The sequence below is a fragment of the Synchiropus splendidus genome, chromosome 15 (assembly GCF_027744825.2).
Source record: "Synchiropus splendidus isolate RoL2022-P1 chromosome 15, RoL_Sspl_1.0, whole genome shotgun sequence".
Lineage (NCBI taxonomy): Eukaryota > Metazoa > Chordata > Actinopteri > Syngnathiformes > Callionymidae > Synchiropus > Synchiropus splendidus.
In genome coordinates this window covers 5,415,235-5,439,524 of record NC_071348.1, presented here as the reverse complement: position 1 = coordinate 5,439,524, position 24,290 = coordinate 5,415,235, and the positions used below count along the sequence as shown (strand labels likewise).

General features: G+C 46.7%; 4 protein-coding genes across 9 annotated transcripts; 1 reads left to right on the top strand and 3 right to left on the bottom strand.

Moving 5' to 3' along the window:
• Positions 1-13: 13 nt before the first annotated feature.
• On the bottom strand, positions 14-4,350 carry nop2 (NOP2 nucleolar protein homolog (yeast)). The gene is made up of 16 exons (XM_053887926.1): positions 4,249-4,350; positions 3,777-3,901; positions 3,660-3,702; positions 3,490-3,554; positions 3,100-3,410; positions 2,771-2,987; positions 2,428-2,627; positions 2,041-2,130; positions 1,885-1,972; positions 1,670-1,810; positions 1,372-1,511; positions 1,211-1,300; positions 1,008-1,130; positions 843-940; positions 638-774; positions 14-565 (listed from the first exon to the last, which is right to left on the bottom strand). Exons 2-16 carry the CDS (start codon positions 3,880-3,882, stop codon positions 204-206), a joined length of 2,211 nt encoding a protein of 736 aa, XP_053743901.1. The 5' UTR covers positions 3,883-3,901; positions 4,249-4,350; the 3' UTR covers positions 14-203.
• A 185-nt stretch (positions 4,351-4,535) lies between these two features.
• Positions 4,536-5,776, top strand: emg1 (EMG1 N1-specific pseudouridine methyltransferase). The gene is made up of 5 exons (XM_053843663.1): positions 4,536-4,707; positions 4,802-4,903; positions 5,106-5,247; positions 5,319-5,524; positions 5,596-5,776. Exons 1-5 carry the CDS (start codon positions 4,558-4,560, stop codon positions 5,707-5,709), a joined length of 714 nt encoding a protein of 237 aa, XP_053699638.1. The 5' UTR covers positions 4,536-4,557; the 3' UTR covers positions 5,710-5,776.
• Positions 5,777-5,938: 162 nt separating this feature from the next.
• Positions 5,939-10,670, bottom strand: kel (Kell metallo-endopeptidase (Kell blood group)). Of its 4 annotated transcripts, none has more exons than XM_053888085.1 (18): positions 10,453-10,670; positions 9,488-9,743; positions 9,196-9,423; positions 9,007-9,128; positions 8,781-8,942; positions 8,415-8,486; positions 8,162-8,350; positions 7,937-8,097; positions 7,743-7,860; positions 7,573-7,668; positions 7,410-7,508; positions 7,259-7,336; positions 6,971-7,077; positions 6,792-6,902; positions 6,667-6,734; positions 6,457-6,611; positions 6,304-6,393; positions 5,939-6,172 (listed from the first exon to the last, which is right to left on the bottom strand). In XM_053888085.1, the coding sequence occupies exons 1-18, from the start codon at positions 10,477-10,479 to the stop codon at positions 6,029-6,031; spliced, it is 2,283 nt and encodes a 760-aa protein (XP_053744060.1). In that variant the 5' UTR covers positions 10,480-10,670; the 3' UTR covers positions 5,939-6,028. The 4 variants fall into 4 exon arrangements, with proteins under 4 accessions (XP_053744060.1, XP_053744062.1, XP_053744061.1 ...); XM_053888087.1 differs by having other exon boundaries at positions 6,792-6,881; XM_053888086.1 differs by having other exon boundaries at positions 6,007-6,248.
• Positions 10,671-11,178: 508 nt separating this feature from the next.
• zyx (zyxin) lies at positions 11,179-22,646 on the bottom strand. 3 transcript variants are annotated; one of them, XM_053843879.1, is made up of 9 exons: positions 22,377-22,646; positions 15,957-16,211; positions 15,577-15,821; positions 15,159-15,254; positions 13,965-14,495; positions 13,732-13,882; positions 13,501-13,670; positions 13,138-13,437; positions 11,179-13,071 (listed from the first exon to the last, which is right to left on the bottom strand). In XM_053843879.1, exons 2-9 carry the CDS (start codon positions 16,177-16,179, stop codon positions 12,958-12,960), a joined length of 1,830 nt encoding a protein of 609 aa, XP_053699854.1. In that variant the 5' UTR covers positions 16,180-16,211; positions 22,377-22,646; the 3' UTR covers positions 11,179-12,957. The 3 variants fall into 3 exon arrangements, with proteins under 3 accessions (XP_053699854.1, XP_053699856.1, XP_053699855.1); XM_053843881.1 differs by having other exon boundaries at positions 13,732-13,879; positions 22,377-22,644; XM_053843880.1 differs by lacking the exon at positions 22,377-22,646 and adding an exon at positions 21,965-22,329.
• Positions 22,647-24,290: the final 1,644 nt, after the last annotated feature.

The window sequence follows — 24,290 nt, the reverse complement described above, 5'->3', positions numbered from 1 at the left end:
TAAAAAACAACCACTGACATCGAATGTATCTTAAAACATTTATTTTGTCTCAGACTTATTGACGTTGTTGCATGGATCAATAAATCATGAATATTCTCTTATACAAATATAAAAGCTGTGACATCCTCACAAAAGTCTAGTTCGTATTTGAGAAACAACACAATAAGAAAAACAAAACATGTCACACAATCTTACACCTTCAACTACACATGGTCCCGCCCTTCCTGTCTCTTCAGCATCAACTTCAGCTTTTTAAATTTATTCTTTCCCATCCTCTTCTTGGCTTTCATCGGCGTTTTACGGTTTTTGGATTGCTTCTTCTCAAACTTGCTGCCTGTCATTTTCTCACCCACGGGCTTCTTCGCAGTCTCTGTTTCCACCTTGGCCTTTTTAGAGGGCGGTGGTGAGTCTTTTTTGCCTTTCTGCTGGACTGTTGCCGGCTTCTTTCCGGGGGTGCCGTTTGTTTGGACTTTAACAGATCCGGTCTTCTTCTTCTTATCACTCTTTGATGCTTCTGTAGGATCTGCCTCAACTTCTTCATCACCTGCTGGAACCTCCTCTTCCACTAAAGTGGCACCGACATGCAGATTTGGTAAATGACTGTTCATGACAGTAGTCAGAGTAGCAGACGTCTCACCTTTCTTTTCTGTTGTTGAGGGAATGACATTGGAGAACTTCTTAAATTTAGCAACGAAAAACCCATCCATGTTGTGAGAATGGGGATAAAATCGTCTTGTGAGCTTGAGAGTGGGATGGAATCTTCGTTCTTTGAACCTGAAACGCAACATTTATTTTTACATTTTATGGACAGAAAACAGAAGCAGCTGAGCTTTTTTGTTTACCTAGTGAAACCTTCTTTGCCAAAATCAAGTCCAGTTGGGACCAATTTCACATTTCGTTTCTTTAGCGCGTAGTCCACCACCCATTCATTCTCCTCCACCTGCCAAATCACAAACAAACACTAAGTCTAAACATCACCAGAAAGATTGCTTTAACAGGTTTGCTACCATGATAGAGCAGGTGCAGTAGACCAGGTAACCTCCAGATGTCGAGTCAGCATTGACAGAGTCGATGGCAGACACTAACAGCTCCTTCTGCAGGTGAGCTGATCGCAGGATGTCAGCATCGTCCTACCGTAAAAAAGATGGCCGCCATATATCTTTCATTCAAGACAACAGAGCTAAGCAAAGAGTCAAAGGTGGATTTTTACCTTGCTGGTCTTCACAGCAGGGTCTTTAGAGATGACACCGGTTCCTGAACACGGTGCATCGAGCAGAACCCGGTCAAACCCGCCCATCACCTGTGCAACAGCATGAGATGAGATCATGAAATGACCCAGCTAAAAAGCAAAAGACCAGTTACACACAATACCTTAGGGAATTGTCGTCCATCATAGTTGCAGACGATGGTGTTGGTGACCCCGAGACGGTGGATGTTGCCCACCACACTCTTCAGTCTTTCAGCGTTTGCGTCGTTGGCCACTATCATTCCAGTGTTTCTCATTAACTGAGCTGTGGGAGAAACATTGAGAGGGTGAGTGAGACACATTTGAATCGGGGAAAAGATTCAGTTAAGAATTGAGTTAAGAAATGAAATAAAATCGTGACAGGAAATGCAGCTAAACAGATCAACGCTGAGTCTGGGAGCAAGGGAATATTCTGCCTCTTACCAATATAAGTGGTCTTTCCACCAGGTGCTGAGCTCATGTCCAGCACCAACTCCCCCTCCTGGGGAGACAGAGCCATGACAGGCAGGAAGCTGGAGGCTCCCTGCAGCATGTACTGACCCGACAGGTACTCGGGAGTCGCACCTGCAACAGGCCAAGTGAGAAAGGAGCGTCAGACCGCAACTCACATTGTCCCATCTTGACCCACAGAAACTCACCAACAGGGACAGAGGAGTCGTAGATGACCAAACCCACTTTGGACCATTTCCCGAGAGGATCCAGGTTGACGCCTCTGTTGATCAAAGCCTGCACCAGGGAATTATTAGAGTACTTTCAACTTCAACGCATGAAGAGCATCCAACTCTGCCGCTCACCTGAGCCAGGTCTCGCCTCCTGGTTTTCAGCGTGTTGGTCCTGATGGTGACGGGCCTCTGAATTTCATTTGCCTCCAGGAATTCAACAAGCTGTCAACAAAACAGAAGCTGCCTTGTTTCATAACTGTGACACCATTATCACAAACAGCAGATTGTATTTTTTTTTAAATACAATCTACAATTGCTATTTAATTAAGTAATAAAACTGAATATTTCTCTTAGTTGCCATTGGCTTATCTGCTAGCTTGTCTATCTACCTCCACATCATACATGCAGCTTGATAATCTGACGTTCACTCTGCTTCATGCCAGACCACTGAAACATTATTCAGGAGGCTGCTTCAGGCAACAGGACAGGCCTGTAGCTGTCACTCCGGAGCCACCTCACCTCGGACAGCGGGAACAGGTCCAGGAGTTTGTCGATGAGGTAGAGGTTGTAGCTGTAGTAGGTGCAGAGATCTTTCTTCAGGAGAGAGATGTACTCTGCTCGCTCTTTCCCCTCCTCCCGCTTTGTGGAGAAGTTGCAGAGGACGTCGATGTTGTCCTTGATTCTCTGGTGGATCGTCTTCAGGTCAATCGGCAGCAGCCCTACACACAACGTTTGCAGAAGGTTTTCTAGTATCATATAACCTGCTTTTGCGATGAACATCAACACAGGACATTCATGAGAAACACTAGGTAAAGAGCTGAACAGGTATCTAAAGCAATGAAATACAGACAACCTCACTCACCCTCTTTTTCTTGCTCTTCTGCTTTAGGAAGCCTGAATTTATCCTCATCTTCTATGTTGGTTTGCAGAGTGTCTTCCTCTTCATCAGCAGATTTCTTATCCTCATCATCATCATCATCATCATCATCGTCATCATCGTCGCTGCCCTCATCACTGTCCAGATCCAACGTTTTCTTCATCTTCTTGTCTTTCTGAGCCGCCCGCTCGATCGGTAAGAGCTGAACAGAGACAATAAAACATTGATTGTCCATTTGCAAAAATATATCACAGTCACTTTCAGATGGCGATATGGCTTAGAAATGGAAGCCAAAAGATGATTTAGTCAAATACCTCATCTCCATCCTCTTCCTCCGCTGCCTCTTCGTCACTGCCAACCTCCATTGTGCCATAGTCGTCAACCATTTCTTCGTCGTCATCGTCGTCATCATCATCCTGTTCTTCGTCCTCATCTTCCAGTAATTTAGTTTTTTTCTTCTGCTCTGTTTTTTCCTTCTTCTTCACAAGCGGCTGCTGCATCTCCACCTCCTCCTCTTCATCATCCTCCTCTTCCTCCCAGTGCTCATCACTGTCACTATCAGGCTCATCCAGCTTGTGCTTCCTCTTGGCTGGTTTCAACCATTTACTGTTCTCATCAGAGAATCCTGCAGACACAGCAATTTACTTACTTTACTGCACACCCATAATCTTGCCCGAGAGAACACAAGTTCTGGACACACTGACCTTTCTTTGGCGGCTTCTCTGCAACACTTTTAGGTTTCGTAGGGGCTTGGGTTCTTTTTGCAGCCCTGGAAAGGAACAGCATGAGATCATCAGGATCATCTTGTGGTTACGGTGAAAGATGTTTGGTTAAACAACTCCAGTTTCAACATATCAGACACAAACAGTCTCACCTTTTCCTTCCTCTGCTGGACAAACGTTTCGGTCCACCATCCTCTGTGAATCAACACATCAAGGTGGAATGTTACACGATGAAAGGCTTTGGAGAACAGAGGAGAGATCATGCTCACCATCAGCCAGAAATTTTGCCAGCTCAGTCTCTGCCCCCTGTTGCTTTTTGGCCTTCTTTCCCGGCCCTCTTTTCACCTTGTTGGTGGGATCCAACTTACGACCCATGACGCCTCACTGCAGGTATCTTTAACAACCAAGGTAAAGAGCAAGGGGAAACATGTATCAGCATTTTCTTAGAGCGTGACTTTTCAGAGCTCCGTTACACTAAGACAAAGTAAGAGCATTGGGTTTATTGCCTTAATTATTCGAATGAAATCTAGAAAACGCAATTATAGTCGCGTTTTTTGGTGTCGAACCTATGACATTGAAAAAAAAAAAAACAATACTGTACACGAGCTTTTATTGACAGCAGTAGCAGCGATCGCAAATAAATCCACGATTAAACATGTGAGGGGATAAATACGACTCATTTGCATTGTAACCCAGCTTGACCGAAGCAAGGTCGAATAAATTGCAGTTTTTTGTACTTACACGCTGGAAAATTATTTGAATTCTCTCCAACTCGAGAATTTAGCAAGAAGTCCAAAATCTCACACGTGAATCTCCCCTCGACACGTTGAGGCGAACATCCGGCGCGTGGTAGTGACGTCCACACTTCAAAACAAACCATGTTAGTCGATATATTTGGCATAAGAAGTTTTGTCTGACTACCAAAACATCTAAATGCGTAGAACATTTGTATTATTTTAAATCAATATTTGTGTTTTATTTATTTCCTAAGCGTGAATGTTCCATTTGATGACGTTATCACCACGTGACAACCCAGTGAGCGGCGGTGTCATGGCGGCCGAGAACGGAAAGAAGCGTGGTCTCGAACATTTGGACGAATATGAACCTAAACCGGCCAAACATCTGCGGAGTCTCCACGATCGGATGATGGAGCGGCGGTTGGTGGTCGTCCTGGAAGGTGCGTCGCTGGAGACGGTCAAGGTAACAGCCAGACTTCAGTGTCGTGGATAGCGTTGCAGAGTCGCAGCACTTCAGGGTATAAAACCTTATAGGATACGCGTTTCTGTTCGTGCAGGTTGGGAAAACCTTTGAGTTGTTAAATTGTGACCAACATAAGAACATGATCATCAAGAGTGGAAGAGATCCAGGACACATCAGACCAGACATCGCACACCAGGTAAACAGTTCATAAAGTAATGAGAAAGTAAATGATTTTTTTTTCTTTATTTGAAACTTTGTCTTTGTTAATTGTTTTCCTCGAGTAGTGTTTTTCATGGTTCATTCACAATCAATGACATGGTTAATATAACCAGTACCTCCTGTATATTTATATATCTATATATCTTTGAATTGTAACAAGTGTTCTGCTCTCCCTCCAGTGCCTGTTGATGCTGATGGACAGTCCGCTCAACAGGGCGGGGCTGCTGCAGGTTTATGTCCACACAGAGAAAAACGCTTTGATCGAGATCAATCCGCAGACCCGCATCCCCAGAACCTTCACCCGCTTCTGCGGCCTCATGGGTAACGATCAGAATGCAGATGAATCTCACAGGCTTTTGAAAGATTTCACCTGAATTCAACCGTCGCTTCAGTCCAGCTTCTCCATAAGCTGAGTGTCCGAGCCGCTGACGGTCCGCAGAAGCTGCTGAGGATGATCAAAAACCCGGTGTCGGACCACCTGCCGCCCGGCTGTCCCCGGATAGCCACCTCCTTCTCTGCTGGAGAGCCTGTCTGTCCCAGAACGTTAGTGCCTGAAGGGCCAGCAGCAGTGGTGATTGGAGCATTTGCACATGGAGCGGTGAGACAGCCTCTCAGACTTGTGTTTGAAGTTGCCCTGTTGACTTGTTTCCTTGCTCTGTCTTCTATCAGGTGAATGTGGACTACACTGAGAAAACGGTGTCCATCAGCAACTATCCACTGTCTGGAGCTCTGACCTGTGCCAAAATCTGCTCGGCCTTCGAGGAGGTCTGGGGGGTCAAGTGACCGAGTTGAGGGGGTCGAGTCACTTTTATGAATGGACTTGTTGAGAGGATTGTGTGTGTATATATGTGTGGTGACATTGTTTTTGCTAATACATTGATATTAAAATGTATTTTCAAATAGTGTTTCATTTTCCTGAACGCGTGATGTGGAGAAGAACATGTTAGTCAACTTCATTTTCAATATTTAGTGACGATTGCACCCCCATCCATCACTAAATATTGGGGTTGGAGAAGCCTATTGAAGTTCAAGTTACGGATTTGCAAACCAGTAGGGAGCTCTTATCTGAGTGGAATTATATTTAACAAATTTATTTCATTGTCTAATACATTATAACAGCACAAACTAATTCTCCAAGACATTTGAAAGAGGTGGTATTTGAGATGACTTCAGTAGTGTGTTCAGCATGGTAGGTGCTGGTCGGTCGTGTCCAGACACTGCAGTCTGGAAGGACACAGAGGAGAGTCTGCACAGATGGAGGAGACCAGGAAGGATGAGTGCAGCGGCATCAGTGGGTGGGAGGGATCGGCAGCACAGGTGATCTGAGAGTGAAATGTATCAGGTCCAGCGTTCATTGTGTTGCACTCGTGAGTCTACCTGTGAGAAGGAGGTCAGGAGCAGTCGGGAGTGAGAAAGCCCAGATATGGACGAGTCGGTCGGGTTCCTCTTCAGGCTCTTATCATAACCCTGCAGAAGAGACCCGTGAGTCTGGTTCTGTTGATGATTCGTGTTCCCATCTGTGTGAGTCACCTTTAGCGCCACCTGCAGGGCGGTCTGCTGCACCCAGACTTCTTGCTGCTGCTCCTGAGACAGCGCTCCAACACCACCTGACCCTCCGGTCACACTCAGGTAGTGAGCCCACACACACTCGCCCACATTCCGGACCGAGTCGCTCTGGAACCAGACTATAACACAAGCTCACACGAATGGCTGCAAAGGTCACATTGAGCTGAGTCTTACTGTGGGGAAGCAGCAGATGGAGGACATCTTTGGCGACTAGGAAACCCATCACGCCGTAGTTCACTGCCCTAAGAGAGACAATGACCTGTCACAGATGCTGAATGAGGAGTGTTTGTGGTGTTTACCTGGGATAAGTGGGGTGGAAGAGAGGAGGGACAAACATCCCCATGGGAAAGACAAGTCGGTTTTCCTGAAGGGTCGGAGTCACTGACAAACTAGGACGGGAAAATTCAACACTGGGAGCACAGGTCCAGCCACACTGACCAAACAAATGAGCAGTCAACAAATAAGAACCAGGACTCACGCGTCCGCTCTGTCAGTCGGGTCCATCAGCAGTTGACAGCGTCTCTGTTGCCACAGAGAAAGTAGTCGGACATAGTTGGAGAAGAAGTTCAATCTGCTCACAGACACCTGGGGTCAAAAGAGTCTGGCGTGAGGAGCACTTCTAGCTGGTGTCCCTCAGGGATCTATCCTAGTTCACCCCAGGTGACACCACCTTTACGACAGGTAGTCATTGTTTTTCTGATATGAAGTGGATCCAGTTGGAACCAACATTCACTTGCTAGCATAGCATCACTTGGCTTCAACACACCCTTGCAAACATCAGGTCGAGCTCGCCCAGGCTGGGAATCTCTGTGCTCATCTCCAGACCGGCAGAAAGAGACTGAACCTGAAGGAAAAAAGAAACAACATCAAATTGAATCTTCAACAATAAGCTTAAAAAACTGCATGCAAATATCAACCTTTTTCATTATATACTGCTGAGCCGTCTCATTTTTCCACTTGAGTTCTTGTAGTTCGGTCTTGAGAGAGGAGAACATGTTCTGGACCATCTCGCCAGCCTGCAGGGGCACAAGATGAAGCGTGAGAATCTCGTGATGGAGACAGTGGTCCCACACGTCCCACCTCTCGGTGCGTGGCCAGTTCTCTGAGAAGATGCTTCAGAACCGCATCAAATCCCTTTTCAGTTTCCAGCACACAGCGTTTCCAGCGAGGAACTACCTGTTAGAGACCTGAAATGTTGAAGCTTCTGCCAGGATGTTGGTCTATTTGGACCCACTCCTGTGATCCCTCACCCCGTCAGAGTCTCTCCATGAAGCGGATACATTCCTGGCTGTCAGGGAGAACCTGGAGTCCAGCGCAGGCATGAGGGTGTGGAGCAGGTTCAGGATCATGTAGGTGTTGAGGGGTCCACTGCGGAGGAGAGAAATCAGTCAGTCTGCTGATGCCGTGCACTCACTCCTCCTCCTCCTCCTCCCCCTGTTAGTACCTGGTGCGCAGGTCTTGTTTCTTCATCCACTTGGCGATGGTTTGGGACATTTGGACGATGTAGGGCAGGTTATGCACCAGGACGAGGTCTTCTTCAGTGAAGGGGTGCGGATGGAAAACCGTCCTCAAGCAATCCAGCCAGTCGATGGCCGGCGCCTGGACCTGTGGACTCACTTATCTTTCAGAACACTCTTGGTTTCATCCTGGCAGTGAAGCAGCGAGTCACCTGCAACTCTCCGATTCTCAAACGCTGGTGAAGCTGACCCTGAGACAGACGGTGGCCCAGAGGAGCAGCAGCCACAGCCAGCTCCGACGACAGCGACACAAAGGTCCACACGTGCATCATGCTGCTGCCAGTGGGCACTCCGAGCAAGGACAGGTACTTCTGACAGCTGGCCAGGAACAACCGCAGGCTCTTGAGGAGGAAAGCAGAGTTTTGAAGTCTGAGCTTTCCAGACAAAGGTCTGGATGTGGTCCACCTGAGTATTGGCCCGAGACTTCTGGGTCTTGCTGTTCCACTCGATGGGGATCATCAGATCTGGCTGGTCGATCTGTGACACGCACCAGAGACAGGAGTCTGTCATCAGCTGCTGTTCAGACACACACAAGTGTGCAGACAACAACAAATACACATCCAAAACATTAGACTAGTGCAGCCTCAAACACCTGGACACTCAAGAAACGGAAAGCTACACGCTCTCACACACAACAGATACAAAACTAGCACATGGATGCACAGCCTTGGACACACTAAGAGATTTAAAAAAAAAAAGAACAAACAAACTTACAAACTTAAAACACAGAGCCAAGCAAACGTGAGCCGATCACTCTCTGCTCACTCTGACCTGGATGTATCTCCTGGATTTGTTACTTCCAGAGTCACGAGGGTCTTTGCCCACAAAGACGTTGAAGAAGGGAAAGGTGGAGAAGTCCCTCATCAGGACGTTCAGGAGTGTGGAGTTGAAGTCCGTCTGGTTCCACTTGCCCATCACGGCCCACCCACCAAGCTGTCCCAAAAGATAAACCGTCAGAAGAACACATCCCACCAATTAGAAGGTCGGGTTTGGTCACCTCTTCTACCAGTGCCAGGAAGGGTTCTGCTCCGGCCGCGTTGATAGAGCTAGTGTCCAGACAGGAAGTGTAGAACCATCTTGTCTTCTGTACGGCTGAGCTGTCATTTCCGTAGTTGGATTCTGACAAACCAAAACATGTTTTGTGTCTGTTGACGTGACTGAAATCAAAAGAGCTGGAGACACCAACCTAAAACCCCCCTGAGATATCGCAGCAGGACTGCCGACCGGTCCAGCTCATCAGTCGACCATGCAGGGCCCAGGACCCCCTTCTTTCTCTGCCTGGCCCGGCTGTCGGGTGGAGGTCTTTCAGAACCACACGAGAACAGGAAGTAGTCGCAGGGTCGGGTGAACGGGTCTGCAGACTTGTTGATGAGAGTGGAGGCCCACTGGCAGGCCTGCGAGAGACATGGGGCGGCTGCAGAGTCCAAAACATCATTACCCAAAGCTCCGAAAGTGAGGCGACTAATGTGTGGTCTCACCGAGGTCGGATGGGCCGCAACTGATGTAGTAAACAAGCCCCAGAACGGCAGCACATGAGCAGAACCCCAGGACCAGCAGCAGGATCAGCTGCTGTCGCTTGGGACTCTGAGGCGGCGAACCGGACTGCTGCTGTGCCAGAGGGACCTGCTGGAGGTCGAACCAGAGGCGGGCCTCAGCAGGGTCCTGGGCCGGGGGGAGAGGAGGTGGCTGGCGCCCCCGCTCAGCATCACAATGTGACGACGGTTGAACTGATAGCTGAGGTTGAAGACCAGGAAAGTCTTTCAGCTCCATGTTGTTGTTAGCAAAGTGGATGTTAAAGCTTCATGTGTTCAGTTACAGAACTGTGACAGTCATCTATTCGCTTTAAAATGGTTCAGACGATTACTTGCTTTAAATGAAAAAAAAACAAAAAACTAATAGCTGTTCAAACAGAAATAATTCAGTGTCAGAATCATTTCAGAAGGCACATAAACTGCATTCCGTGACTGACTCTTAGAGAAGATTTTGGAAACATTCTTCATGAACTGTTAAACCTGGTCAACGCCTCTACAACTTCCTGTTTGGCCATTTTGCCCACCCAGAGTGCAACTGTGATTACTCGCTTCCTTCCAGGACTGATGACCTGGGGTCAGTGGCGGGGGACACCCCGGAAAAAGTCAACATGTAGACAGACTACCACCGCAACTTCCATCAAGGCTGAAAATCAAATGGGCGTGAGGGAGACCCCTGGTGGTGACCTCAGTCAGCGCCAAGTATTATTGAAAACGGGTTGGATGCGCATTGACTCACAGGATCCAAAATTAAAGAGTCGTCTTATGCCTTTCTAAATGAAGCACCGCAAAGTTTGTTTTTGCAATCCCTGTTTTGATGGAAAAAAATATTGAAATAATTTTCTTGTCCTTTCATCAGAACCTCAGACCAGTGTTAGCGGTCGACATTATTTCAAGTCCAAAAAAACTCCTACCTCAAGTTCTTTTGAAGTGTGGCTCATGTTGAGTCCGTGGACGCTCCTCTCTGTGCTGCGCTATCGTCTTTCATCCTCTGTCTCTTCACAACACAGGCTCCCTCTCTCACATCATCTCTCATCTGACCAGTGTGGCAAACAACTTCACCTCTTAACTTCAGTCTATCCGCCACGATGGTGGACCAACAACAGCCAGGCCTGAGGAGACAAACGCGTTAGTTCAGATCATGACGTTCTGGTGGGTAAGCACCAAAGACGCACGTCATTATCAGTGCAACACGCGACTGGCGAGCGCTGATATGGAGGATACGTGTTTCACGTCTGTCACATGGAGGTTCCACCTGACCACAAACACGCGACCGCTGTGATGCTGAATTACAGGAGGTTGTTTGAGCACAACTTCTGAATTTCGGGTGACAGAATCGCACATTTCCATCACCAAACTTCACATTTCAAAAACAGACTCTTTTTCAGTGACATCTTTTCTTATCAGAGAAAAATGATTGGCCTGAAAACAGACACATTTTCACGCCCAGAACGTCATATTTTGAGCAGAGGGGTAATTCATTTCCACTCCAGCACAAATATAAAGCACACAAATCATGTTCTGAGCACAGAATCAACAAGTCCGTGCACAGAGCTGTTCTATTTGGTGCATTCAAATCCCAGATCAAAACATATAAATGCATTTTTGGACAGTCATCAAAAAGAGGCACAGACATGTGATGAATTCTCTTATTTGTTTATTCATCTTTTAATACAGCCAAAATGGGGAATAATGTTTGGAGCAGTCACACATATAAAAGAGGAATTTATTTAAAAGCGATATGAAAGGCATCTTTACGTGATACAATGGCACAACAGAGAACTGTGAAGGCATCGTCTTAAATGTATCATCACATCCAGAGGACACAGGTGGGTTTTTGGTACAAAACAGTACGACAGGAAACATCAGCGTCACCGCCTACACGAGCAGCATGCAACTCTGAATCATCATGGTTCGGTGTGAATCTGAAGCTGCTGTGTGTGAAAGCTTCGACAGGAAGAGGAGCAGCAGGAGACGTATCATCAGCCATAGTGGTATGGATGAGGAATCAGTTGCTGTAAAACTCCACACAACCACAGCGCCGGTCTGGAGTTTACATCATCAGAGCGGAACCGTACAGAGTGATTAGTAAAAGGAGGAAACAACACTTCCGACTGGAATTGGTCAGTCACAGTTAATTGTGTTTCAAAGGAGTAGAGACTAGAAATACCAAGCAACTGATAATCTGAGCACAGGAGAGCCGGAGATGAGCACCCCATCACTTGTGTTGAATTCAAATTGCACACCAAGAGACGACAGAAACTCATAATCTGAGCACAAAAAGGCATATTGTGAGAGCTGATATGAATAATCTGAGCAAGGGAATACAAAATCGGATCATAAGAAACCTGCTCAGATTAAATGCTACTCACAAAAAGCTTTCTCTGAGACAATAGCATGTCACAAATCATATTTCAAGCATGAGAATACAGATTCTCACACCAAATAAGTGATTCATCTGAGCCGAGAAACTTGAGTGGGAACTCATCAATCTGCTTAGAAATGCATGTAGTGAGCATCAAAGACGCACAAAAAACACAGGTTGGAGTAAGCAAAATTATGACCAGAGTGATGCATATTTACAAACCGATACATCAAAGCAATTTGAGCGAACGAGAAAGGGTGTTTCCAGCGCAACAATACACCTCTGTGGCTCAGAGCACAGAGGTGCAGGTCCTCAGCATGTTGGTGTCTTAGTGGAACTGATACACACATTTAGAGTGGAGGAAATCATCTTTTGGATAAAGTGTTTCATGACTACACAACGGACAGGTGGGGACTTGTGCTACACTTGTTTAGGAAGTCCTCCGTCCATGCTGCAAGAATCCTTTAATACAAAAGGAGGCAACGTGCTGGTTACTCTGTGCTTGATCTGCGCATGTGCTTAAACACTCTCAACACTGCCGGCTGATGAGGAATGGTCTGGTTACGCGTGCGATTTTACTTGATTCACATCTTCTGAGCGACATTCACTTTCATTTTTTTTTAGATGAGTGGACTGGTCTGGTGACTGTTGAGAGAAGCAGCAGCTAGCATGCTCACAGGCATAGAGGTGGGATCATCGGGTGACGTACCCTGGGGGGCGTGGCCTAAATTGATCCTGAATACTGATCCGCGACGGTCTATGTAAGGCTCAGCAAGGCTTTAGTCAAACAGTTGCTACTAAAAAAACAAAGGCAACCGTCTATGCCGCGATTGTTGTGCAAGATATGCTGAAGAGTAAACAGAACTGGCACAGAACACTTGTCGCAGGAATGACTCGTGGAGAGGAAGGTGCGGTGCAGAACATTACCTCTGCACGGGAGAGAAGACCACAACTGCATGCAAACATCTTCACACTCACAGGAGAAAGACGGGGGAGTGGGCGGGAAGGCAGCTGAGGGACAACCTGTGCTTTAAGGGGGAGGGGCTTCGACAAATCACTGAGCAGCTTGTTTGGCTCGCTGGGTATGGCACTTCATACACAGGATCCGACCGTCCAGAGGATAGCAGCCGTTTTCATCCGCCTCTATGGAGAGAGGTCGAGCGCAGTCCTGCGGGGCAAAACCAGAAATAGCTGAGTGTCACTAATCGCTTCAACACTTTCGACAGGGTCGTACCTCGCAGCGGTAGCACTTGAGGTGGAAGTTCTTGTCCAGAGCCACCACTCGGACCGTCTCCTCGCTGCCCGGGGCGGGAATGATGGGCTCGTTGCAGCTGACGCACAGAGGAGAGAAGCGGCGGTGGTAGTCCTGGACACAGTAGGGGTTGTTGTTGTCATCTGTGATGAAGGGCGCCCCCTCCAGGACACAGGAGCAGGTGCTGCAGCGGAAGCAGTGGGCGTGGAAACACTGACCCACCGCCTTCAGGACGCGGTCAGTGATCCGCTCGCCACATCGAGAACACACAGCCAGAGAGCTCTGCAATCGCATGATGACAGTGAATCAGTTGGTGTTAGCTTCCTCCTGAGAGAAGGGGCTCACCATATAGCAGTCCTCACACTGGGGCGCCCCGTCCCGGTCGTAGAACTGCATGCCCTGCAGGGGGCGGTGGCAGCTCATGCAGCAGAAGCAGTTGGAGTGGAAGAGCTTGTCCATGGCTCTCACTGCCGGCTGCGTGCGGGACAGAGCCTCACCACACTTCCCGCACACCTCTGAGACATGAGCAGGGTGAGAAGAGGAAAACAGCAGAGGAGAGTCCTGCTGTGCAAGTACCTGTAGGGGGTGACACAATGACCGGTGCATGGGTATCCATGTCTCTAATGAAGTCCTTGGTCATCCTCTCCAGCTCCTCCACTTCCCTCATGTTCAGGGGAACACCTCCACCAGGCACGGCGACCGGACCAGGAGGCGAAGACGGTTTCTGCTGAACACACAGACGTTTACACACCTGAGTCAAACCTCTTCTACGTCTCTGCTACTTATGAGTTCTTTCTTCACTGACATACCGAAGGTGCAGGTGGAGACTTGGCTGCCTGGCTGAAGGTGGAAGGTGATGGGGCAGCTGGAGTTTTGTTCTGAGGGGGAGTCCCAGCAGGAGGGAGGTTCTGGTTCACATTAACGTGACTGACGAACGGAGCAGCCTTGACATGATTGGGTGCCGGCGCGGCTGGAGCAGGAGCTGCAGGTGGAGCTGCAGGCGGCGGAGGGAAGGAGCTGTTGGCTGGGGAGGGTTTCAGCCCAGAAGTCTGGTTCAGGTTCTGGTTGAGTTTTTGTGCAAGGGAGGACGACGAGCTTCTCCCGGGGAAACCCGACTTTGGAGCTACAGCTGCTGGTTTCGCAAAAGGCTGTGAGTTTGGTGCTGCGTTGTTGTGGTTGGCCTGTCGGTTGGTTCTGGCTTTCAGCTCTTCGGCCCAGGGCGCCGGGGGAGGCCGGTCGCCCATCTCTGGGGGTGGGAGGAAGGACAGAGCTGGTTTAGGGGCCGTCGGGGGAGGGCCGGCTGGTTTGGGTGCTGGTGCTGCAGAATACTGGCTCGGTAGCTGCAGTGGAAACAGAGGGATGAGGTCAGCGCTGTAAAGCAAAACATTCAGGTCCACAGTGACCTCTGGTGGTGGGTTTACGCGTGACAACTTGAACGAGTAAATGTTGAGTTTATGATTTCATCTAACTTCAGTTTTTGCAATGTGACCATAACGTGACAGAGCTCACTCCGACCTCTCTCTCTGACAGCTACTGCCCTCCTCCGTCCTCCCTCTCCACTTTCACTCACTTCAATTATCTTAATAGCTCATCCATCTACTTCATCGGGGAGTAAGCTCATAAACTTCACACTGGTATTTGACCGTTTAAGACCCTCTTCGGTCAAAGTAAACACTCCTGGAAGCTTTGGATGGTTCCTGCTTTTCAGGGGAAGTGTAGTTCTGAGGAAACACATCATGGCGTGATCCAGTGGCTGGCTACAAACGCTCCTTGTATGGTCTTCTCCATGCAGTTTGGGCTTCATCACACTCAGTTACGTTCCGTCTCCCATCACCGTGTTTCACTTTTCATTAATCTCAGGCATCCTGTGAATCCATCCGTGTGTTCACACTTTACTGAAAGAGCGCTGATGTTTTAACCTCTTCACTACAGTCATATGAAGATCTATTTTTCCCTTCACAGAGACAAAAACGTATAGAGCGAGGGTCTCTGTGTTCCGCTACCTTGGGGTTGAAGGGTCCTCTGGTCTCCATCTCGGACAGAAGGTCAGTCAGAGAGTCCAGCTGTTTGTCGAAACTCGTCTGCTTCTCCATCAGCCGCTGCAGGAGGAAGAGAGAACCCATGAAATCATGCAAGATGATGGCACTCTGTCTTATTCTTGGTCGACCTCTTACACACAATATCAGCTTGATTATCATGACACCATGATTGTGATAAAAAGATTGTGTGGCCGAAGGTCGAGTGTCAGGATTTAATAACAAGTATGCAACTCCACTGGGAAGCAGGAATGGAGAGAACTCAAGACAGAAGGTTAAAAAAACTGCAATAATCCTGTCGTCACAGCGAACAAGGCCAGTTCAACTCATTAGAAACCATGACAGTACGTTCCAGGTACTGCAACAAAGCTAGTGGATGACTCACCTGGGGGGTCCCAGCAGGGCCGGTGGTGGAGAGAGACGGAGGGGGCGGGGGAGGCGGTGGAGACGGGCAGGTGGGCAGACAGGTGCTATCCTCTGGGGGGGCTGGGAGAGGCAGATCGTCCGCGACAGGAGGCGGAGCTGGGAAAGAGGGGAGGTCTTCTGAGGCGGCGGAGGCGACCTGACATTCTGGTGGAGGAGCTGGCAAATCGTCGTCCAGCGGAGGAGGTGGAGGGGGAGGAGGGAAGTCTGAAGACAACAGGGAAGGGACTTTTTAAAACTGCAGTTAGATCTAATCACAATAATCCAGCCACAGGACAGAAAAAAACTAAACTATGTGGAGTGAAATTGAAACACAAGAAGGGAGTTAAAACATCTACTTACCGTCACAGAGTGAGGGGGGAGGCGGGGGAAGGTCGCCCACCCGTCCGATCACCCCCGTGCCAACTGGGGTGGGCGATGGTGCCGTGGGAGGGGTGACACTTTTGGGTCGCGGCGGTGCTACTGAGGCAAACTTCTTTGGCTGGTTGTAGAAGGACGGCGTGGTGACCTTGAAGTTCAGAGAGGACGTCACCATGACCGGCTTGCTGCGGCTGGAATCCTCCATGACTGGACAGGCAGTCGTTCAGCAGAGATGAACTGTTAAAATAAAACAACAGAACTTCAGGCTTTTCTCATCTTCATAATGAGCACCAGGAGTGCTAGCGAGACTAAACAGAGAACGTAAAATGAACAAACTGACAAAAGAGCAGCAGAGGCATTGGGATATCTTTCTCAAATTAAGAAGAGGGAAGTGTGTGTTCGGCTCTTTTGCTGGAAAATTAGCATTGATGACGCATGAGCAAAACATTTGGCAGCTCGCAAATATCCAGCTAATGGTAACCAGCTTTGCTTCTGCGCGGCCTTCACGGAGAGAGAGGCACAGTTACATCGACACAAACGTGTTATTACACAGACCACATAGGCCAAATTCTTCGGGTGGTGTTGATGGATCAGTGATGTGTGCCACAACATTTTGCAGCACAACCAATGTGTGTTTGTGTATAACTAAAGACACAATGGCATACAAGTGACTGGGTGGTTCAATGGCAATTTAGCGAAGCGGTTTGAAGTCTAATTTATAGCTGAGGCTGAAACATTATTGTTGGGTGGCGGCTTCATATCTCCAGAGGCAAAAGGAGCAAGCAAGACTGAACCAGTTCAATTCAAAGTATCTTAAGGTCAGGTTAGGTCTGATATGGGTGGATGAGGTGTAGTGATACAACGTCCCAGACTTGGGACGCAAGTTGAGGCTGCTAGACAGATCAACATAGTTATACAGACAGAGAACCGGAACCAATGTATTTACTTTGGGACCCTGTTTCGACTAGCTGCAAATGCAGTGACTGAAACCACCAGATTCACATGGATAAAGGGCCTTGTCTGACAGCATAAATGAACTTGACCAAGTCCGTCTCCATATGGACTACACCACTTGAGGAACAAGCCTTATGGATGGAATTCCATTACTTTAATTTCCCAAGTTTCCTCTTAGACCTCTAGGGGTCTCTCTTACAGGCTGCTCTTGACAAGGAGGCCAGAGGGTACTATAGGAGGCCCAAAAGGTTGGAATCTTTAGAATCAGGGGGGTTTTATTATGGACATAATGGTCAGCTAGGGACCCTCAAGGACAAACATAGTGACATCAATCATTAAGCGATGGGCCAACGCTGCAGACGAAAGGTTAAGCAGTAGCATGACAAGCTGTGAGGAGACTCAGAAACAACCTTGTCAAAAGCTTAGACGACTTAGCTGAAAGAATTACAACACAAAAGCTGCACAGCAGCGACAAGAGGCATAAAAGAGCCATACAACAAGACAAGTAAATGAGGACAAACACAGGAATTCAATTTAAAGTAAAACTGTCTTGTAGTTTGGACTGGAACATTGAAAATGTGTTCAGAAAGTTACAGAAAGACAAATGATGATCCAGACATTCCAAAGTGTTGCTATAGCTGACTCAGCGCTCGGGAAACTTTCATAACGTGCTGATTCACTGTTCAAATTACCTCTTTCCACTGAACTCGATTGGAATGTACTTCTCTCTAAAGGACATTTTGAGACGAGTAATAATGAGATTTTATCAGCGTTATCAATCTCTGCATGCATTTGTGAAACTGTTTATCCTCAGAACAAACTGTAAGTGGGCCACATCTGTCCCTAAAGATCTAAAAAAAACTATTAAATGTGGGTTTATTGTGACTCACTCTGGGTCTTAAAATGCACTTTGGGTTATTTGTGGATTTAGTAAAATAGCCCTTTTTTGAAAAAGAAAATAACCACCTTCAGGCATTCAGCAAATCCAGCGTGACTTAAGTCTTCGAACATGAAAGACTTGGCAAGCGTTGGACAGAGAATCGCAGGAGATGTGTGCGAACGTTTCCTGGGGCCAAGTAAACACAGCAGAAGCAGCGGCACTCCCGGATCGCTGGGACGATATTTAATACAGTGACACTAAACACACTGATACGAAAGTGTGTTTGACAGAGGGACACAGCGACAAACAACAGTCATAACATTTAGATGTGAGCTGCGTCAGAGCGAGGGAGGGCTCAAATATTTACTTCACATGTAGCAGAGGTTAAACACACCATGAGGTCCAGAATGTGTCCAAGAAGATTCCTCACAGTGTCTGAACACATTCCCCCTGTAGTCCACCACTCCAAAGGATGACCTTTAGCCTGCAGTTATTTGGAAGCCTTTCACAGAATAGAGCTTTAAATGTCAAGATAGTCTTCAGACAGTTAGTCAAGCCCCTTCTCGATGTTGTGTTGCTATAGCCAAGATTCTCTAGGATAAAAAGCTGAGACCAAATTCAACCATCAAGTTCGATTCTCACAGCAAGAAAGCAATTACAAACTACTCCTGCTCAGGTATAGCTGCAGCCTCTTAACATCCTCAGCTTTTTCAGGGGTAGCGTGACGTCACCTGGGCCTGCCCTTGTTGCAGTCATGCTCTGATCTAGTTGGACTCGCCATGGACACCTAACTAGGGAGGAGTCCAGATGCCATCACCACAAGGTGCCAAAGCCACTTCAACTGACTTGCAGCTATTCGAGTCTAGTGCGATATTCTTTCACTCCCTGCTCCCCTGAAAAGCTGCATGCTGTTTACTCCAGATGTTAACCTCCATGAAAGAAAATTTTGAGTTTCTAAAACTCATCATTCAGTACATATGAGACATTGTGTGCCAGTCATTGAGCACATCTTATGGTACTGTAATACTGTGCTCCGCTATTGAAAAAGATTCTTTGGTCTGACATTGAAGAAAAACAATATTCAATAGCCTTCTCAATTGTTAACTCCACTCTTGGACAGTTTCCATCTGTTTCTCAAAACTCTCTTGAGGGATTTAATACGATGAGCTCAGCTCCGGCCTACGACCTGGGCCTCAACCGTCCCACAGCAAATCCATCTTGAAACTTGATCCTTGAGATTGCAGGGACCCTCCGCGGTGGAGAAAACTTGGCACAGAGAGGCGGTGACATCATCTTCTTTGCCTCCAAACACATTTGTTTGTAATCCGCGGTGGCTGTACCTTTTAAATGAAAACTGACCCCTACATGCTCCGGCCCTTTCGACCATCTCCCCCAGCCACTTTAGCTGACATAGCTCCAGCCTGGATTTAATCATCTCTCCTTTGTAAAGCAAGAAGTCCTTGCAAAGCGCTGAAAAGATTGAACCATGCACCTTTATTCGAACTTTAAACAGAAAAAAAGATTCACTCTATTTCACCCAGTTTACACACGGGAAGGAGGGTTAATATAATAACCCCAGTTATCTTTTAAAGTGTAAAAATAGCTCATCAGATGGAGAATCACTGCCCTACAAACTGAGCATCTATTAAAAGACTTCAAACACTCCAGGCGCCGCAGGAAAAAGACTTTTTGCACTGCAAACAGAAATTCTCCGCTCTAGCGTGTCTCTATTATCTCTGCGATTTGTCTCGGTGTTTTGCTCCATAGAAATAACCTCTAAAGGCTGACTGAAATGGCAGTTGCTCGAAAAAAAGGAGTTTTCCACCTTCAAGAGGCGGCGATAAAAGAACCTCAGCGGTTTATATACTCCACTTTAAAAAGGTCACACATGGAAGAGCTGGTGTTCATGCTCCATTAAGAGAGCTCTTAAAGTTGTAGCCAAAATAACACAGAGCCAAGGCAAACGTGGGCGAGTAGTACAGTTACACTGGACTCTGAATGATGCATTGCTACAAGAATACCTAACTCCAACACCAAACACAAGACATTAGTCACTTGACTCTACAGTGCCTATCCTTAAATACAGTGTTCAAATAATGGAAAGACAGCCTTCGAAGTTTATACTCCATTGATGGCAGTAGTGGTCAGCCTGTACCCATGGGTCATCGCGCCCCTGTATAATATGAGAGAGGTCAGTATAGTTGGTAATGAGACCATTTCAAGTGACTATCAGGGCTGTTTCGATCATGTGGAGACCATCTAGGGTGTGGTCACCCCCAAGATCACGAGGTACAGCCAGGGCAAGCTGGTAGACCCTACATAGTTCATCAATAAAGTCAGATGAAGTCTCTCTGTGGAGGAGGATGTCATTATTCTTAGTGAAAGACATTGGATTGAATCAGCTTCAGTGGCGGTCCAAAGTTAACAATCCTTCCCATGTTGCGTTTCCTTGTCCCTCCATGGTTCACTGCTGAAACAGCGTCTCTAGTGCACAGTCTAATGGGAGTTTACTGAAAGAGTCAAGTTGTCCAGCTAGCGATTATATCACTGCAAATACATCTGGAACTCTTTTCCAGTTCCATGACATCATCCTGGGTTATTTCAGCTTATCGTTTTGCCAAAGTTTGGAAACCAGCTGCTTTAATGACTTCTTTGCAGAGCACATACCAGCTATTCATTAACTCATGCTGGACAGAGCCGAGACCATAACAATAGTTAGCCAAGTGTTTTTGGCAACAAATATTATAATCCCAAAAAGCTAGTCGATGGAGGTAGCAATTACAACAAGCTCTTGCTCTGTGATGAGTAAAGCCTCGCCATCAATAAGACCGGCACAACTCCCCCTCAGACCTCCAGAGGAGCACACTAGACACACAGAAAGCTGTGTTTACCACCACAGTGACGTCTTAACTGCATATCCAGTGTAATATTTACTTCTTGAGCAAGACAAATCAGACACCTCCGCTGAGTCATTGTATGAGTGACGAGATTGCTGTGGATTAAACCCCATTGTCCGATTGTAAATAACACGCCCGGTTTCAGGGAAAGTGTGTCAAAAGCAGGAGGGTCACCAAGGCACAGACAAACAGCGCCTTTGAGTCCAATCATGCAGGTCAGCGGGCATTCATTGAGTGTCGTTACGGCGTCATGAATAACTGAAGCAGGCAGCGCTGGCCGCATCCCAACAGCTCCACGAATCAAGATGCATGCCAGAGACAAGTGACGAGACCAACTACGACAAGTGGTGGGTGGTAAGAAGGTCCTGAAATTCTGGTTTGTCTTGACGGGGAGACGTATCAATGGATGAGCGTTAGTGTTCATTCACTGACCATTACTCATCCAGGAGAACCACACTGACCTCAGACTGTCTCACAGGAGCCAAGCCTCTTTCCAGGGATGTAGATAACATACTTTCAGATTTGTAACACCGCTGGACTTATTATGATCCTGTACACACACAACAGTCGGCAACGGCAGTTTGACGAGTTGTCAGTGGTTAAATAAATGCAGCTGATAACAGAAAAGAAAAAAACAGTGGAAGAGTAAAAAGTACACTGAAGTGAAAGTTTCACCCAAAGAAAAAACATGGTTAAGGTAAAAACTCAAAAGATTAAGCACAGTGTTTCAGTGCATTAACTATGCAACTGTTCTTGTGTATTATCATATTGGATATTCTTTTTTTATCCCACAGTACATCATGATTATTGTCAATATTTGTTGAAGCAAATGTGTCTTCAACATCCCTCCTCTTGCTTGTTGGTAACAATACATATTTGCCTTTCATCAGGAAGAAAATAAATGAATATAATAAATAAAATGCGAAGTTAATTTGATCCATTTCGAATTTTTGCACTTGATTTGACACGTCATTGAAAAGAATGCGTTTATATACTTGGCCCGTGACCTTACATCACCTAATCTAACAGACGTGAAAAGACGATTTCTGTAACATTTATGTACCGAATATATTTTGAATGGTTAAATGCTAAATCAGGTTAGCAACATATTAGCTGCATTTCAGACAAATTTGGATAATTGGCAAGTAACGTTGGTATTAAATAAAGGTTGACTGTGTATATTTCACCACGTATTAACCCAAGTTTTTTTTAAACACATTCAATCGGTCTATTTTCAGCGGAATAGTGGAGCATCTCACCTGCACCGTCAGCCAGGTTAGCTTCCCCCCACCGGTCAGTCCCTGGTCCGGTTAGATCTGATCAAACCAGCTAGTTGAAGTTGAATGTAATAAAACCGCTTTCCATCAACCCCACTTCGTTAAATATCAACAGAGAACGCCTTTATACAGCTGTGCTAGCACGTTAGCATCGTTAACTTTTTAGCCCGGAGCTTCCTGTTCCAGCTTCCGCATAGCAGCGCCTTATCGTCGGCGTCCATCAGCTGCCGTGGCCACGACCACGTTAGCGGTGCTCCCACACAACATCAAACGCCACAACACAGGGCGCTATCTCGCAGTGTTACTATACAGCAATAGCTCAGCAAATCGCTAGTGACGATCAACGCTGCCTGACAATAGTTTCTCTGATCATTACGAATAAAATGCCACTTACTGTACTCTCGAATTGTTCAGCACCTATTTCCTTTTGTTCTGCTTGATCCAGAGTGTGGTGGTAAGTTCTCTCTTCCCAGCTATTAGATCCTCCCCTTGTGATTTTCGGGCTGGAAAAGGAATGACACCATCCTTTCAAACAAGTTCTTTCTCGTTCAACTTGTGTATGACTATGTAAACAGCAGCCTTCTCTCTCTCTCTCCCTAAACTGTCCAGCCAGACCCCTCCTCTCCTCCTCTTCCCCTCCTCCTCTTGTTCCTCTTTCTCTGTGGATTCTTGCAGCATTCTTCATTCAATGACATCAACCCAGTTGCCTCTCCTTGTAAGGTCAGACGGAGGGAGTGAGGGACCAAGAGGGAGGGAGAGGTAATGGGGGCTTGATTAAGTGCAGACAGTAAAAGCAGTTCTGGGTCCATCCACTGTGGAATATTCCACAACTCTGGAAGAAACATTTCTTTTAATGCACGACCACATTTTAACACCCAGAGCCCAGTGATTTATTGCTGCGCTGGATGAGAGAGTGCGAAAAGATTTTGGGCTGCTATTCTTGATCATAAGTAGGCCACTTCCTTCACTCTGCAAAGGGGAAATGACCCCACCCAACATGCATATCAACGGCCTTTATGACATGTCATTTAGGAAGCACATCCCTGCCCACGCTTGCGACTCTCAGTTCGGAAACTGATCAGTCAACCGTTTATTTTAGCACCTTTTTTGGACAATGTGTAAAGAAATGGCATCGAATTCAAGTTTGCAATAAACTAGGCTCAGTGGTTTCTAGTTCCAGCATGTTTCTGGAGAGGTTTTGAGCCTGCTTTGAACCTCAAACACACCCGAACACACACGAAAACCTTCACCAGAAACAACTAAATTACTTCAGTTCTGCGCCAAACATGTTGACACACTCATGCAGCCGAGAACTGGACATAAAGAATCTTTTAGCTCCTAATATTAAGCAACTGTGTGTATTTAGTCGGCCTGTCTCTTCTACCCATCCGGTGACAGGAATTTGAGTCACAGCCATGAGTCACAGCTGCTGTTTAGCTCCAGGTCTTTCATGAAGAAAAAAAGTGTTGATAATATTCTAACGGATTATGTCCTTTATGTACAATCTCTTGCTTTAAATTCAATAACATACTTAATTTACGCATTGCAACACATGCTTCTTTTACACTGAATACCAAACATGGATCAGATTCCATTATCATATAGACAACCCCCCTGATAGTCCAGCTCTCTTCCTTCCTTTTTCTCTGCATCTCCAATCACACATCTAACATGGTGTTCAAGATGGCTGCAGTCAAGTGATTGATAATTGTAACAACCAGGCGACATACAGTAATGGACCTGAACCGTCGTCATTGGTCAGCTCCCATCCCTAGAGACTCAGCAACCAGCCTCCTCCACACTCACAGATTCTGATCATCCTCTTCACCTCAGAACCTTTATTCAACCATGAGCCTCTTTGGTCGTCTCCTGTCTCTCCTATCCACGAACAGAAAACCACCTCCTCAACTTCTTTAACCCTGAAATCGGACATACTCTTAAGTTTGTACGGTCTAGTCCCTCACACTGAAAACAGTGACTTTCTGAATCATCCATTTTTTTCAGTTGACTCCATGTTCACTCTCTTCTTCACCTCCCCTGAACTCTAAAACTATTTTCACTCCCTCATCTTTACACTTTCTGCTACCTCTGCTCTGTCACTATATCAGCAAACATCACAGTCCAGACTCCTTCCTCCTGATGCGGAGGAAAGCCAAACAACTCCACTCAGGTTCTAGTCATTGTCTAAAATGGAATTTCTCTCGCAGCTATGAGACCGGCTCAGATTTATTTTGGGTACGTCCTACGCTCACCAGTTGATCCCCTCTGGGTTTATCTAATTAAGACCTTGTACATCAAGTTTGTTTTG

What these genes read in the sequence shown, in the direction of transcription:
- nop2 (XM_053887926.1), bottom strand. Translation starts at nt 3,882, where the DNA reads ATGGGTCGTAAGTTGGATCCCACCAACAAGGTGAAAAGAGGGCCGGGA. An exon ending in TCCAGCAGAGGAAGGAAAAG is followed by an intron (nt 3,555 to 3,659) that starts GTGAGACTGTTT and finishes GTTCCTTTCCAG; the next exon opens with GGCTGCAAAAAGAACCCAAG. An exon ending in AGAGAAGCCGCCAAAGAAAG is followed by an intron (nt 3,411 to 3,489) that starts GTCAGTGTGTCC and finishes CTGTGTCTGCAG; the next exon opens with GATTCTCTGATGAGAACAGT.
- emg1 (XM_053843663.1), top strand. Translation starts at nt 4,558, where the DNA reads ATGGCGGCCGAGAACGGAAAGAAGCGTGGTCTCGAACATTTGGACGAA. An exon ending in CGTCGCTGGAGACGGTCAAG is followed by an intron (nt 4,708 to 4,801) that starts GTAACAGCCAGA and finishes CTGTTCGTGCAG; the next exon opens with GTTGGGAAAACCTTTGAGTT. An exon ending in CCGCTTCTGCGGCCTCATGG is followed by an intron (nt 5,248 to 5,318) that starts GTAACGATCAGA and finishes CCGTCGCTTCAG; the next exon opens with TCCAGCTTCTCCATAAGCTG.
- kel (XM_053888085.1), bottom strand. Translation starts at nt 10,479, where the DNA reads ATGAGCCACACTTCAAAAGAACTTGAG. An exon ending in AACTGGCCACGCACCGAGAG is followed by an intron (nt 7,509 to 7,572) that starts GTGGGACGTGTG and finishes GTGCCCCTGCAG; the next exon opens with GCTGGCGAGATGGTCCAGAA. An exon ending in TCGACCTGATGTTTGCAAGG is followed by an intron (nt 7,078 to 7,258) that starts GTGTGTTGAAGC and finishes TTTTGACCCCAG; the next exon opens with GTGTCTGTGAGCAGATTGAA.
- zyx (XM_053843879.1), bottom strand. Translation starts at nt 16,179, where the DNA reads ATGGAGGATTCCAGCCGCAGCAAGCCGGTCATGGTGACGTCCTCTCTG. An exon ending in TCCCCCCTCACTCTGTGACG is followed by an intron (nt 15,822 to 15,956) that starts GTAAGTAGATGT and finishes TGTTGTCTTCAG; the next exon opens with ACTTCCCTCCTCCCCCTCCA. An exon ending in CATTGTGTCACCCCCTACAG is followed by an intron (nt 13,671 to 13,731) that starts GTACTTGCACAG and finishes CTCATGTCTCAG; the next exon opens with AGGTGTGCGGGAAGTGTGGT.